The sequence below is a fragment of the Notolepis coatsorum genome, assembly GCF_963971535.1.
Source record: "Notolepis coatsorum genome assembly, chromosome: 1".
In the NCBI taxonomy this organism is placed as follows: Eukaryota; Metazoa; Chordata; class Actinopteri; order Aulopiformes; family Paralepididae; genus Notolepis; species Notolepis coatsorum.
In genome coordinates, this window is record NC_140165.1 from 61,032,672 (window position 1) to 61,048,404 (window position 15,733).

The 15,733-nt window shown below is 45.4% G+C and overlaps 1 protein-coding gene across 2 annotated transcripts in view; it reads right to left on the bottom strand.

Annotated features, from left to right (window-relative positions):
• Positions 1 to 15,253, bottom strand: part of vps16 (VPS16 core subunit of CORVET and HOPS complexes) — an 89,091-nt gene extending 73,838 nt beyond the window's left edge. Inside the window, exons 1-4 of one of the 2 annotated variants that reach the window (XM_084320102.1) lie at positions 15,090 to 15,253; positions 14,574 to 14,662; positions 13,157 to 13,248; positions 9,113 to 9,241 (exon numbers count right to left, since the gene is read on the bottom strand). In XM_084320102.1, coding sequence (XP_084176228.1) covers positions 9,113 to 9,241; positions 13,157 to 13,248; positions 14,574 to 14,662; positions 15,090 to 15,139 — 360 coding nt within the window. In that variant the 5' untranslated portion in view covers positions 15,140 to 15,253. Of the gene's footprint in view, positions 1 to 9,062; positions 9,085 to 9,112; positions 9,242 to 13,156; positions 13,249 to 14,573; positions 14,663 to 15,089 lie in introns of those variants that run through there. The other variant, XM_084320103.1, reaches the window with a different exon arrangement.
• Between the last annotated feature and the right edge of the window lie 480 nt (positions 15,254 to 15,733).

Here is a 15,733-nt window from a genome sequence, read left to right on the forward strand (position 1 = left end):
GGGGGTGCATAAACATTCACTAATGAGAGAAAACAGGGTTTATTCAATGTATGTGATGTATAGATTGGGGGGAGACAGAGAGGTCGAAGTGCATGCGGACGGTGGAAGCAGGAGACGGTGGTTCAGTAGAGCAGGGTGATTGTTGTGAGGCACACTGCCAGCGAGAGAATGTTATGAATTCCTTGTAAGAACAAAGATAACAGAGCGAGGGAGAGGGGTGACCTCTTTAATGCAACAGTGAATGAGACGTTTTGAAGTGTGTGTAAAGGTTAAACGCGGTTGTCATGACAGCGCGTCGCCCTGACAACCAGAAGAGAGGCGGGGCCGTCGTTGCGACGACGAACATCCATAAGTCGAACGGTGTTTCCGGGTGGAGGGCAGACTAAAAATCTGACTGAGACTAAGAGGGAAGGAACCAGGAGAGACTCTTCCTCCTCCACCACGGAGGGGGGGGGAAGGGAGAATGCCACATCATCATTACGGTAGCTTCGGCTAACACGAGGAGGGTTCAGGCTAACGACCAGGCCTGACCACTATTGGACATAACAGCAAAGGGACAATAGAACACACCGAAAGATCATTAGAATAGACTCTTCAAGGACGATACAATTTGATAACATCTGATAACATCTGATTATGAGGTTCTGTTTATAGCAATAAAACAACGCTTTTCCTCACAAGGTATTTCACGGTGTCGAAGTGTCGAATTCTTACGGAGGTGGAGAATTAGTATGGTTTATGGATTGCACTAACGGGGGAGATAAGGATCTTATCTACCAGTATCGGAGACGTCAGGACCATTAAAATGACACAACGCAGAGGAATTGGATGGAGAGCCAAAACCGATGAAGACGTGATACTGGCCAGTTTGATCAGGATCTTACAGTTGGTGCCGTGACCCGGATTTGCAAGAGATTAAAACAACGGGAGCAGTTGGTTGCAGAGAGATAAGAACAACGGGAAAAGACTGGTTGCCGAGAGATAAGAACGGAAAAAGACTTTTTCATTAATGGGACGACAGTGGACAACAGACATCGTGTGTGGGAGAATCATGATCGAGCAAGGCCGGCCAGCCCTGGGAGAGAGCGGCGAGTCGAGCGGTCAGGAGGCGAACCAGCGCTGTAGGGGAAACAGCGCTCCGATCAAAAATGTGAGTTCACTGTGCACACGGTTGTTTTGATCTTTTAAGCCAAATAAAAACGAACAGATGTGCATCCGTAAACGTAAACATTTCTAGTTCGACACAGAGAGAATGCCAGCTGTAATAGTGTGTTTGAATAACAGCAGAGCGGCACAGTTTTGTTTTGAAAATCGAAGGTGTTATCTGAAAGGGAACCAAAACAGTCATAGATGACGAAAGAAAGCAAAATAGGGCAGAAGGAGCCATAATGAGAGAGATGAGGAGAGGGGGGGGTGCTGAACCAGACTGAAATCTGTTATGGCGGGATTGTTATGACAAGACTGTCGCCTGAGACGGCCCACCTTAAACTGGTCGCTGTGGTCTCAAGACGGCCAGAATTTGTTTTGACGGGAGGAAAGTCGGTCGGGAATTTACCTTAAACTGTGTATTATGTCCGATAAGCAAGAGTTTAGTCCGGGAGAAGCGTCCCCTGATAGGAAAGAGAGGAAAACAGCGGTGTTTTTTAGGCCTTGGAAGGAAGGGCAGCGTTCGTTTTGTTTGAGAGAGTAGCCATTATGAGCGAGACAAGATGGCCGCAAAAGGGGCCACGAGGGGGATGATACAAGATGGCAGTGAGCCACGAGGAGATAACAACAGATAAAGAACCAGGAAATGACACGTCAACTAAAACACCATGGAGGAGGAGTAGGTCGCCACCTAGTGGCGGAGGGGGGGTAGTGCTGCGGAGTTTTCATTACCCATAGGGGAATATTTAGATATAGGCCTGTACTACCATCTAGTGGCGGCGTGGGGGAGTGATTCGATAGTCAATCTAATGAGCACAGAGAGTGGATTATTATTATAATAATAATATTAGATAGAGTTTAATTAGACAATGGATTAAATAAGAATTGCACAGAAAGATGGTGCAGTGATTTGAATGGGTTAATTATGGAATAAAGAGGGAGTTAGAATTCCAGTGGGGCCTTCTCACACCTAATAGATAGGCAGGGTCTTCAGAAGACACGTCACCAGAAGAACTGGCGCGCGCTGGGGGTCAAACTGGGATGAAGAGTTGCGCGGAGTGGGTATCGGAAACTGCAAGTGTCACGCCGGAAGACAACAAACGGGTAACCGGCCTGTAAGATGGATAATAGGTGTGGAGAAGGTGGTAGACTAATAGCAAAACAAGGGAAGTCGAATGTACAGACGACTGCCGGTGTTGTGTTTCTGCTTTCAGCGGGGGGAGACACCGACAGCGATGGAGATGACCAGGAGACAGACTGGAGGAGGAGGAAGCCGCAGGGGCCAGGCACCGCAGCCTGGTACACAGATGATCCACGACGAGAGAGAGGAGACGGCGGCGGTGGAGGAGCAGATGTGGAGAGGACAGCCAGAGACACTGAGCAGTAGCAGACCAGGGGAGACATTTTTGCCTAGGGGACCGCGCCCTGGGAGGGGGACCAGCTCAGGAAAGAAGCAGTCACTGAAAGGGGCCCTTGCCCTAGAAGACGGGACCGGCCCAAGATGGGAGGTGTACTGTGAGAGGGAAGGGAGCGCTCTGATTTGGACGTGGGGTACCTAATAGGGGGGCCGAAGGGTTTAGGGGTGTCGTCTGAAAAGTTGCAATCTGTGTTTTTCTCTGTCTCTCTCTCTTTCTCTCCTCCATGACCGTTGTTTATCCTTTCTGGTTTGGGTGTGATGCGGGTAATGGAAAACAAAAGGAAAACAGCAGACGGCGGGGCCCTAATTGTTATGAGTCTATTTTTGTGTATAATTAATTGAAAAACCAAGTAGTCTGTTGATTCTGAAAGTTGATTGAGAATCAAAGGGGGGAATGAGAGAAAACGGGGTTTATTCAATGTATGTGATGTATAGATTGGGGGGAGACAGAGAGGTCGAAGTGCATGCGGACGGTGGAAGCAGGAGACGGTGGTTCAGTAGAGCAGGGTGATTGTTGTGAGGCACACTGCCAGCGAGAGAATGTTATGAATTCCTTGTAAGAACAAAGATAACAGAGCGAGGGAGAGGGGTGACCTCTTTAATGCAACAGTGAATGAGACGTTTTGAAGTGTGTGTAAAGGTTAAACGCGGTTGTCATGACAGCGCGTCGCCCTGACAACCAGAAGAGAGGCGGGGCCGTCGTTGCGACGACGAACATCCATAAGTCGAACGGTGTTTCCGGGTGGAGGGCAGACTAAAAATCTGACTGAGACTAAGAGGGAAGGAACCAGGAGAGACTCTTCCTCCTCCACCACGGAGGGGGGGGGGAAGGGAGAATGCCACATCATCATTACGGTAGCTTCGGCTAACACGAGGAGGGTTCAGGCTAACGACCAGGCCTGACCACTATTGGACATAACAGCAAAGGGACAATAGAACACACCGAAAGATCATTAGAATAGACTCTTCAAGGACGATACAATTTGATAACATCTGATACAGGCCTGTACGCTGCGACGAGATCGTCGCAAATTGCCCCCTAATTTGGCCGGTGCGAATGAAAAATTATATCTACTCGCAAGCTTGCGAATAGTGATTTCACCCCTTCATTCGCATTTCACTACACTAACATTAGCCTACAACCAGGGCTGTACAGGCGACATAATGTTGCGGTGTAATTTCATTAGACAGACCAGCGCGGACATTTAATAACATGCAATTTAATTGACACGAGCAATGGGCTAACGTTAGCTGGTGGTCCCGAGTGAAGCAGGGACGGCGGAGCTATAGGCTAACGTTAGCTGGTGGTCCCGAGTGAAGCAGGGACGGTGGAAAAGTGAGGAAAGGGGGTGGGTTATATTGACAAGTGACAACGCTTGACAACAGAAGTTTAAACATAACTTCATATTTATTAGTTATTCGTTTCTGTATATCATCCACTGTGACTTTCCATCTCCGTGTTAGACTCTTCCTGTTTACATTCGAGTGTGACGTCATCACCTACGGCAGCTTAGACGATCAAAACGCGAACCTAGAACAAAACCCGGGGGGGGGGGGGGGGGGGGGGCTGGCTCTCTTGTGCGTTCTCGCCCCCTCTCTCTCTCTCGCTCTCTCTCTACATTCAATGATTTAAAGTAGCCAAACGTTACAGACAGTATAAATACTAACTGGATAGTTGATGATAAACATTTAATTTCATTATCTGAAATATTCTAAAATCATTAAGTCTGCTATAAGCCATTATCCCTTTGTGTGTAATTATTATTTTCTCACAGTAGTATATATATATATATATATATATATATATATATATATATATATATATATATATATATATGTGTGTGTGTGTGTGTTTGGCTAAAGTGGATAGAAAACACAGTACTGTGCAAAAAAAGGGCACCCAAGAGTTTTTATATAAATAGTCTTAGATGTAAATAATTTTTTTTATTAGTGTGTCAGTAGACTACTCTTAGTACATTTTCATTAAATAATTTTTTAAAGCATCTTCATGGTTTAATAATGCAAACATATGTTGCAGGGACTTATTATAATCATCATATTGGCGTGACTGTATGCATCAAAGGGTTAAATCAAGCATTTTTAAGTGCTTTAGGAAATGTCAAAATATTGCGATATATATTGTGTATCGTGATATGGCCAAAAAATATCGCAATATCATTTAGAGGCCATATCGCCCAGCCCTACTATAATGGTAAAATAGTTATTTAAAAATGTGCCCCTAAAAAATATTCTTTGCCCCTAAATTTCTCATTTAGGGGCAAGTGTGCCCCTAGTGAAAAAGCTTAGCGTACAGCCCTGTGATAACATCTGATTATGAGGTTCTGTTTATAGCAATAAAACAACGCTTTTCCTCACAAGGTATTTCACAGTGTCGAAGTGTCGAATTCTTACGGAGGTGGAGAATTAGTATGGTTTATGGATTGCACTAACGGGGGAGATAAGGATCTTATGACGGGGGACGTCAGGACCATTAAAATGACACAACGCAGAGGAATTGGATGGAGAGCCAAAACCGATGAAGACGTGATACTGGCCAGTTTGATCAGGATCTTACACTAACGTAATCATTTGACCCTCCATTTTTCCCTTCACCAGAACAAACCTTCCCTCCTTGTCTCTTACTTCCTTGATCAATGCAAATTTGACTGTGTTTTTGATTAACGTGATTACTCCTCTCCTCAGGTTCCGTTTAAAGGATTTTCATATCCAAATCTCTTCAGTTTCTCATGATCCTGTGCTACCAAATGTGTCTCCTGCAGAAAAATCACTTCCATCTCACTTTTTTTACATTTCAACATCACTTTGCCCCTCTTTATCGTATTATTCATTCCATTAACGTTTAACGACATCATTTTTATACCTTTAACCATTGTCATCTTTCTTCTTCTTTCGTCTGTCAGTCCCCCCCATGTCACATTCATTCCCCCCTCCGGTTGTAGCCTCCGCTCTCTTCACCGAATACATATAATGATTAACATAAATAAAAAACATTACATAAAGTGCTCCCAAGGCATTCGGGGGGTCCCTGTGTCCCCCCCTGTCCCCTGCTAGTGGGTGAGGAGTAATTGCTCTCCTAGTGAGAGGCCTCCTCCTGACGGCTTGGGGGTTTGAAACCTTTACCCCCAACCGCTCGTCATATTTGTCCAGCCTTCTTACTGTTTTTATTGCTGTCGAGCTCCTGGTCAAAAGCGCTCTGTCCTTCATTCTGATCAAAGACCCCCATTTCCTAGGTCCCTCTCAATGTGGCTCATATGTTCCAATGTCCCTCCTTCCTCCCAAACCCGTGTGTGGTGTCTTCTGTGTACCCCTTCTTACTTTCTTTTCCTCCCCTCTATTTTCTATGTGATGTCCATTTATCCCCTTAATCCCTTCCAACTGTGTTACTCGCAGCGTGTGTCTATGTATTTGTTTCAATATGTTCTGTGTTCCGTCTATCATACCTAATTATATTTCCATTTATTTCCTCCATCAGCATGTGTATTATGTGTCCATGTATACGTTATGTTCGTTCCTATATCCTGCCTCTACCTGGGAATGTGTGTTTATGTATATGTTATTTCAGTTTCTATATTTTGTCTCTATTTGGATCGTTTTTTCAATCTCTTGTGCATGTACTCATCCGTTCGTCTCCGCCTCCTCTCTCCTCCTTCTCCGTCTCTGGCCTCCTCGTCCGTCTCCGCCTTCGGTCTGTCACGTCTCACCTCTGCCTTCTCCTCTCTCCTCCCTCCTCTCCCGGGTTTCGATCTCCTACTCTGGTCCATCTGCATGCTTTCTCCAATCTCTGCTGCAGGCTCAGCGTCTGGCCCTTCTGTCCCCTTCCTTCTCCGTCCTCCGCCATCTGCATCCCCCGTCGCCTCATCTCCTCCGCCGCGTATGTCACCGTCCCTTCCTTCCAGTGAATCCTTAGCGAGGTCATGGGTGATTGGAATTTCATTCCGTTTTCTTTCAGAATTCTCTTCAGTCCCGCGTAGGACCTGCGTGTTATTGCTACCGCTGTCGAGTAATCGTGATCAAACGACAGTCTTTTCCCCTCGATTTCTATCTTCTTGGTCCACGCGGTTCTGAGTATCAATTCCTTAATCTCAAATCTCAGAAAGTTAATAATCACCGCCCTCGGAGGTCTGTCCGGTTTCGGTCTCGGAGCCAACGCCCTGTGGGCCCTCTGTATCTCCATTTTTTCCAGTCCAGTCTCCTCCAGTTGTTCCTTGATAAGCTTTTCCACATATTGGATCACCGATTCCCCTTCGACTCCTTCTTTCAATCCCCATATTCTGATGTTATTTTTCCGTGACCTCCCCTCCATGTCCGATATCTTTGTCTCCATCTGTTCTTGTTTTTGAATCGCACACGTTAACACCTCGTGTATCTCTGTGTTCCATTCCTCCGTTTGCGCCGTTCTAGTCTGTAACTCTGTTACGTTTCTGTCCTGTTCCGCCATCTTCTCATCCACCCTTTTGAGTTCTGTATTCATTTCACCTCTGAAGTCCTCCTGTTCCTTCCTCAATTCCTCCCGTAACTTCCCAATATCGTTCCTTATCGTGTCCGTGTTCAGTTTTATCGTCGCTGTTATGGTCTCCAATATCCCGGCCTGCATGACCACGGCCCATCCTGGCATTCCCGTGTCTGCCTCAGCGGGACCTCCCCCTTCTTCCGCCTGTCCCTTCTCGGCTTCGCTTCGGGGGCTCTGTTTCTTCAAATTCTCCTCTTCTCGTGTGTTCTCCATTTCTCTTTCCTTCACAATCGTTGTCTCTTCCTTACTTCTCGTGTGCATCTTTTATTTTTAATCACTTTTCGGGTCTCTATTTATCCGTTTTTTCGCTCATTTGATCAGGAGCTCCACCGCACGCGTGTTACCCGTCTGCTCTCATACCGGAAGTCTCCATAACAAGTCTTGTGTGCGCCTACGAATGAACAGTAGCCTATAGGCTTAATTATGGAATAATAAGCCATACTGCGTTCATTCATTACGCCCGCCGGCCCGTAGGCTATATATATTATATGTCATTCATTCATATACAGTACTGCGCGCGCGCGTGTGTGTGTGCGCGCGCGCTGCGGCAGGTGTGTACCGCGAGCTGTATATGATGCCAATACATTAATCTAATCTAGTTTTGATGGGCGCAAGCGTGATTATGAAACCTAGCCGCATTTCTCGGAGACGCTCTCTGATTGGCACTGACTGACGCTAGGTTTCGTAATCACACGGCTCTCAAAGCACTTCCGCCATTCCATTTCACACAGCTGCGTCACCAGTTGCCTTATAAGGAGCTATGGAGGCGTTGTTTTGTATGCAAATGAGCTGAACGGGAACGCGCTTTAAGACAGAATGCCATTCTCCAAGCAGATATCAGATAATATAATTTAATAATAACAGAATATATCTTTGAAACATTTTCGGGAATGAGACCCACTGACCTGACTAGGCCTGCCGCGATAAGCAATAAATCGATTAATTGCCGCGATAATTAAAATGAATGCAATGATTTTTACGGGCGCGATTAATTGCTATTTGCGCGTTTGTTTTAATGAGGCGGACCCAGTGCCCCTTGTCAGTCACTGTCCGTGTTGGGAGGCGGGCCGCTGGCTTTACTACAGAGCACAGCACAGGAGCTCCGTGGGGCTAACGTTACCCCTCATTGTGTCTATTCTACTAGCATTAACGTTACTCATACAAACAGAGTAAACACAGTTTTCAATCAATCAATAACAACATTAACGAGACCCTCGTTGTGTCTATTTTGCTAACGCTAACGTTACCTCTCATTGTGTCTATTCTACAAGCGTTAACGTTAGCTAGGCTGTCTATGCTAACGTTAACGTTAGCATTAGGCTAACAAGCTGTAACGTTACCAGTCGCGTCTATTTGCTAACGTTAGCATTAGGTAATAACCGGTTTAAAATGGATGGTGATTACCTCACGTTGTGTCTATTCTACTAGCATTAACGTTACTCATACAAACAATCAATAGCGAGTTATATTGATCACGCTATGTACGATAGCCATGCTAAAACGCTAGCACAACATTAGCACCTAACCTAACAACAAGCCTTAACAAGTCAGCGATCTTTTTGCGAGACTAAACTCTCCGCTCGGTGGCAAATTGTGTTGATGTCGGTTTTGTTTAATCAATAAATGAGGCAGAATACACAGTGACTGTATCCTTTGTTTATTGCACTTATGAAATCCTAGAGACGCGTCTCTATTCTGACCAATCAGTGGTCTGCAGTGTTTCACGTGACTTTTCTGGTACCCAAAGTACCTGATAATCACAACAATACTTCCGGTCCGGTCGGTGGGCTTCAAAATAAAAGTCTAAAACACAGGAAAAGACGGAGCGGTGGGCTTCAAAATAAAGGTTTTGGGAAATAAATTTCAAAAAAGAAAATTCTCTAACCGGTCGCAATAATATCGCTTATCGCGATATTTTCGGGGGCAATTAATCGCCCAGCAAAATGTGTTATCGTGGCAGGCCTAGACCTGACCCATGCTGAAATGTCTCTTAAAGGTCGTAGATGAGACCCACTGACCTGACCCATGCTGAAATGTCTCTTAAAGGTCCCAAACAGGTCGTAGATGAGAACGGTGCCATCTTCCTGAATACACAACAGGTCATCACACACTGTCCAGCCTAGCTGACACACAGGTCCACTCTTCCACTGAGAGAGAGAGAGGGAGAGGGAGAGGGAGAGGGAGAGGGAGAGGGAGAGAGAGAGAGAGAGAGAGAGAGAGAGTATGGTAGAGAGAGAGAGAGTATGGTGGAGAGAGAGAAAGACAGAGAGGGAGAAAGAGAAAATAAATTGTATACATTTCTACAGAAATTAACTATTTCATACTTCATACTTATTGTTAATATATACAATCAACTTGTGTGTGAATGAGTGTGTGTGTGTGTGTGTGTATAAATTAGTGCTGTCAATCGATTAAAATATTTAACTCGATTAATCACATGATTGTCCATAGTTAACTCGCGATTAATGTAATTTTTTTCCCTACCTTAACACATTAACTGCCACGGAGTTTGCCAGTGTCATACCACTCTCTGCCACCACTCTAAGCCTATGGAGATGTTCACCTTCTTTGCAGGGCTATAACTTTTTAAATTGTATTGCTAAATTGACATTACTATGGCCCATTCAACATCGATTATCTATCGTTCAGGATGTAGGAACGTTATACTTTTTCATTCATAGATTCATACGAAAATACCGTCTAGAATATAAATATGTTTTTATCGTTTTCTGCAGTAATTCCTAGAACGTGAGTTATAGGGCATAAACGCATATATAGATTATTAACTGCCGTTTTTTTTTTTTATCTTTTTCCCCCTCCTTCTTTTTCCGATTTTTCTCCCATCCCACTGTTAGTCGTTATGCCAATTCCCAACCCCCTTCCTGGTTGTTGCGCACTTTCCCCTACTGTTGGTCCGAGAGGCCGGAGACTGTCACATGCTTTCCTCCGACGCATGTGCAGCCAGCCGGCAGCCAGCCTGGCCGTGCAGATTCTCACTGGGAGAGTGTAATGTGTGGGAGGCCGCACTACCTCTCACCAGATCCTACCTTCGCTGAGCAGGCGCCCCAACCGAACTGTAGGGGTCGCTGTCCACAACGCCCAGGACCTAGGGCTGGGCGATAAAACGATAACTATCGCAATAAATTATTTCCTCGAAATAAACATGAAACATGGTCGCAAAGTTTCGATATATGGATTTTCCAAGCTTGGATATCAGCACATGCGCACTAACAACCAATCAGTGAAGGAGATGGCGACAGCGAAGGAGACCCGCGGTGCACCTCTGGGTAGTAAACAAGGCTGGCTAGGATCATTAGCTTTTGCGCCACTATTTTATAGTTTACGTGCGGAGTGGGTGTGTGGCGTGAATTCTGAGGGTACGGTTAGAGTAGTGTGGGGTATGCTGCGCCGCGGTGGATGTCGTTGCAATGTATTGGGGCGGAACGGAGTATTTTAGGGTGATAGTTAGTACATTGGAAACAAGGCTGGCTAGGATCATTAGCTTGCACGCCGCTATTTTATAGTTTACGTGCGGAGTGGGTGTGTGGCGTGAATTCTGAGGTAACGGTTAGAGTAGTGTGGGGTATGCGGTGGACGTCGTTGCAATGTATTGGGGCGGAACGGAGTATTTTAGGGTGATAGTTAGTACATTGTCGTGGAATACACTGCTTGCTCTGGCTAACTGTGTTAGTTCCATTCTTATAATGCATATGATCCAGTGGCGGTAGGTTGCCCCCTGGTGGAATATAATAATCTATGCACTGGGCCGTGTTTACTGCGTAGAAGAACGGCGCCGGGCATAAGAAGTTAATTAAACTTGACAGAAATTATATCGACGATAATTATCGATATCGAGTGATATGAAAATTATTTTATTATTTTATCGCGATAACGTTTTTGGCCATATCGCCCAGCCCTACCAGGACCCACCCACGACTCCCCTCCCCCTAACTCAGCCAAACGAGTTAGTATAGCGATCGGTTATAACTCGCCCGATCACCACCAGGCGGCAGTATTGAAGCGTAGCAGAGTTGTGCAGGCTCCCACTGTATCAGCCGAGGCTGGGTGAGGGCATTATGAATACCATGGCGAAAAAATAAAATATGATCTCAATAACGTCGTACGCCGTGGAATGGCAGAATTAGCATGACCTTGAAACACGTTGTACGATGTTATTGGCGCCAGATGTGTTAAAGGAAAATTCCTTAGCTTAGGAAATTAGCTTATTTGCCATCTACCCTGGAGTTAGACAAGAAGATACATACTTTTTTCTTCTCTGTGCGTGCATTAGGCTTAGGGAACAGCCGCTCCGTTAGCGTAGCTTAGCTTCATCACTGGAAGTAGGTCAGACTTGTACCCTGACGTTCCCTACAGTGCCCTACAGTCACGAAATACACTCCAAATACAACTCCAAAACGTTCCTGTAAACATGTTGTGACCTGTGTATTTACCACGTGGAGAAATAAAAAATAATTGAATTCGACAATTACGTTTTCTAAGCAAATATACTCTGAACTATTTATTGCTGAACCACTCCTCTCGGGGCGCAGTCAGTGATTTCAACGTGACGCCGTGTTTGTTTACATTCTCATTTTATTCAAAGGATCCGAACCGATTGAAGTTTATGGATACCATGACTTAAAATCCTCTTACCTTGACGATTAAAAGCCTCCCCAATTTAGAAAACAGCATTCCCATGGCTGATCTTGATATGCTGCTAGCTAACGGAGCTAACCAACAAACAGAACCGGGCGGACACTAAAGCAAATAACGAGGGCAATGACTTCCGGTCGGGGGGGGTTTCAAAATAAAAGCGACGTCTATAGCAGCGGAAATAAGTTTATTTTGTACATTATCTAACGTTACAACTAACCTAAAGTTACACACACACACACAAATCGAAGTAAAAAAAGAAATTAAAAAAAATAATATTATTATTATTATTTAAACTTCGATTTTTTTTTAACACTTTGATTGCCTAAGGCTAAATTCATGATATACCATAGGTTGCCAGCTCTATTTGTCTATGTAGAAGTTCCCCTTCTTTGCAGGACTATAACTTTTTAAATTCTATTGCTAAATTGCCATTATTAGGGCCCATTCAATGTCCTATATGTATTGTTCAGGGTGTATGAACGTTAAACTTTTTCATTCACATATTCATACTAAAATATGATCTAAAGTATAAGTATGTTTTCATCTCTTTCTGCAGCTTTCTCCAGAACGTGATTTATAGCCCCAAATGCATTATATTGATGATCAAATACAGTTTGATAGCAATCGGCGCGATATAAAAAAAATCCAACTGGACGGACTTCTGGAAGTTACTACACGTAATCTGATGTTGACCGGATGGCCGAGGGGGCGTTTATAATTCAGTGGGCAGCGTTATACCATTCATCTAATGTGGGTCAAATGTTCATCATAGCAGTTAGTATCGTACACATTGAAAAATAACGCTGAATCTTACCGTATCTTCCTCGCGCCGTTGGGCGATGAGCGTGGAACAGACATTTTCCTATTATGGGATATAGAAATATCCGGTCCATTTCCAGGTTGTATAATAATATATACGTCCAAATCATGTTGTTTTTTCGAGTTATTTGCAGCGATCGATGTTCACTGTGTGAAGACTGAGTCTCTCTAACACTAGCGAGTGCCCGGACCCCATATGGAGTGAGTCCTACCGGGTTAAAGGTAACATCCGTTTTTTCGATCTGCCGATCGGCCACCAGATGGCGGTCTTGAACCGCTAGAGGATTGAGAGGAGATCACACTTGTGTCTCAGGGCCCCGGAAAGGAAATATGATTCCGATCACAGATTTTTGAAATATTGATATCAAAGACGAGTTACGGCGTCTTCGGCAACTTGAGCATGGAGGGGAAGGACGCCTAAAAGCGTCTTCCGGCAGTTAAAGTGTTAATGTTCGAAGCTTGTGCCATCGAACGAAGGTTCGAAGTATTTAAGACAGCCCTATGTGTGTGTGTGTGTGTATGTGTGTGTGTGTCTGTGTGCGTGGTTGTCTGTGTCTGTGTGTGTGTGTATGTGTATGTGTGTGTACCAGGAAGCTGGCCATGGAGCAGCCAGATGAGGAGTAGATCTCTAACTGAGGACGAGCAGAAGGAGAACGTCTCTGAGGCTCCTTTAATAGAGCTGAGAGAGAGACATGGAGAGAGAGAGGGAGAGAGAGAGATACAGAGAGATACACAGAGATATAGAGAGAGATACAGAGAAAGAGAGAGAGAGATACAGAGAGAGAGACAGAGATACAGAGAGACATTGAGAGAGAGAGAGACATTGAGAGAGAGAGACAGAGACATAAGAGACACATAGAGAGATAGACATAGAGAGACAGAGATAGAGAGAGATAGAGACACAGAGAGAAAGAGAGAGACAGAGATAGAGAGAAAGAGAGAGAGAATTTGTCACATACATTTTACATACTGTACACCAGGAAGGAATGTGTCCCGAAAATGCAACCCGTCCCAACTATTAGGAGCAGCCAGAGTCAGGTGCCCGGGGTGGTGTCTGTATCCAGGCTGTGATGTGTGTATCCAGGCTGTGGTGTGTGTATCCAGGCTGTGATGTGTGTATCCAGGCTGTGATGTGTGTATCCAGGCTGTGATGTGTGTATCCAGGCTGTGATGTCTGTATCCAGGCTGTGATGTCTGTATCCAGGCTGTGATGTGTGTATCCAGGCTGCGTGAATATTAAAGGCAACCAACTTGTGTTCAGCTTTTCGTTCAGCGTTTCTCTGATTGGCCACACGGCCACGTGACCGCCCTAGCACACGCCCTTATCCGCGCTGTGTGTTGTCAGTAACAGAGAGGGACGCGGCAGAGAGTGACCGCGGACGCGCATGCGCATGAGGCTCCCCCAGGTGCTCTGAGAGGTGCTCGAGAGGTGCTCGTTGGTTAATGCCTCGTTGTGTTTGCGTTGTTGGTTAATGCCCGTTGTTGTTGGTTAATGCCATATCGCTATCGCCGCATCACTTAACGCCATAACTAACTGCCTAACTAACTAACTAACTATTTCGCGATGGACCCTGCCGCCAACGTGCAAGCTTTTGTGCCAGCACAGAGCAATTCGCATGTTTCATTAATTAACGCCATTACCTGCTGTGCTGTAGGCGCAAGCAGAGGTACAGTAAGGTACAGTAGGTGTTGTACAGTGACGAGTGAATCTGCCTCAACATTATGCTCCGCGCATTTCATAATCAGTCAGCAGCCTGCATCCTCCACTGCTGCCGCTTGCTCCTTGGATTTCATTTGGGACGTGGGACGGCTGCCGCTTGCCTGCCGCGTGGGGGCGGGGGGTCGCGGCCAATCAGAGAAAAGCTGAACACAAGTTGGTTGCCTTTAATATTCACGCATCCAGGCTATGATGTCTGTATCAGCCTGTATCCAGGCTGTGGTGTCTGTATCCAGGCTGTGATGTGTGTATCCAGGGCCAGGCTGTGCTCGCTAATAGCATCTCACCAATAGGTCCTCCATAGGGGGCTGCAGCCACCAGGCAGTCCTTCAGACCATCCCGTAAACTCCAGGCCATCTCATACAACTCCATCTTCCTGTGACGTCACACACACACACACACACAAGGATGCAATATCCGGCATTTTGACCAATAACTGCATGATAAGAATAACATCAGCATATCCTTGTTGCAGTACCCCCCACTGGCCCCCAGGACATATCAATAAACGACTCTCATCTCAGCAGAAGGGAAGTGACTTCAGTCACATGACAACCTTGCTAGCTAACGGTTAGCAATACTGTCAAGGCAAAACAACACACAAAAGGCAACCATTACGACTGCTATCTGGTGTTGGCTGCAAAATAACACCACGTGAGAACGGTGTGACCATTATGACATATGCATTAATAAAGTGTCGTGAAGCTAACGTTAGCCTGCTGCTAACTTCTATTGAATGGTCACGTGATGAGCCTAGCTGCAGTGCTAATGGTGATGCTAACCGCCGCAGCCTGTAGTCGTACCGGTAAAACGCCTCCCCGAGCGGGTTCCAGTTGGCTGTTACAAACGCCATGATGTTATTCCGCGACAACAAACAAACACCCCGCAGGGTTGTTGTTGTGTGTTTATTGGCGGTGAAATGCTATTGTTGTTGTTTAGATCGCTAGCAGCCGACTACTCGACTACTTCCTGGTTTTCTCTCCGAGGAACGATTTCCTTCCTTCGTTTTTCTTCTTCGATGGTAAGGGTCTTAACGACACCGCCCCCTGCTGGCCAGACGAGTGAGGGTATGAGGTTGATCGATCGATTGATTGATTGATTGATTGAAAGCTTTATTAACAGATTGCAGAATGGGTACAATACAGTACGGCTCGATACAAACAACTGCTAAGAGGATGAAGACCAGACACATACGTTTGTCTTGTTCACATGATAACAACAATTAAAATGGTAGTACAATCTTTAGTCTTGTCCCATCTTGACTACTGCCCAGCAATTTGGTCTAGTCTAGCGTGTCAAAGCAAGAGCTTAGTAAACTCCAGCTCACTCAAAATAGAGCTGCCCGACTCACTCTTCACTGCTCTATAAGGAATAGTGTGGAGGGAATGCATGCTAGACTGTCGTGGATGAGGGTGGACGAGAGACTAGTATGCAGTTTGATTAGGTT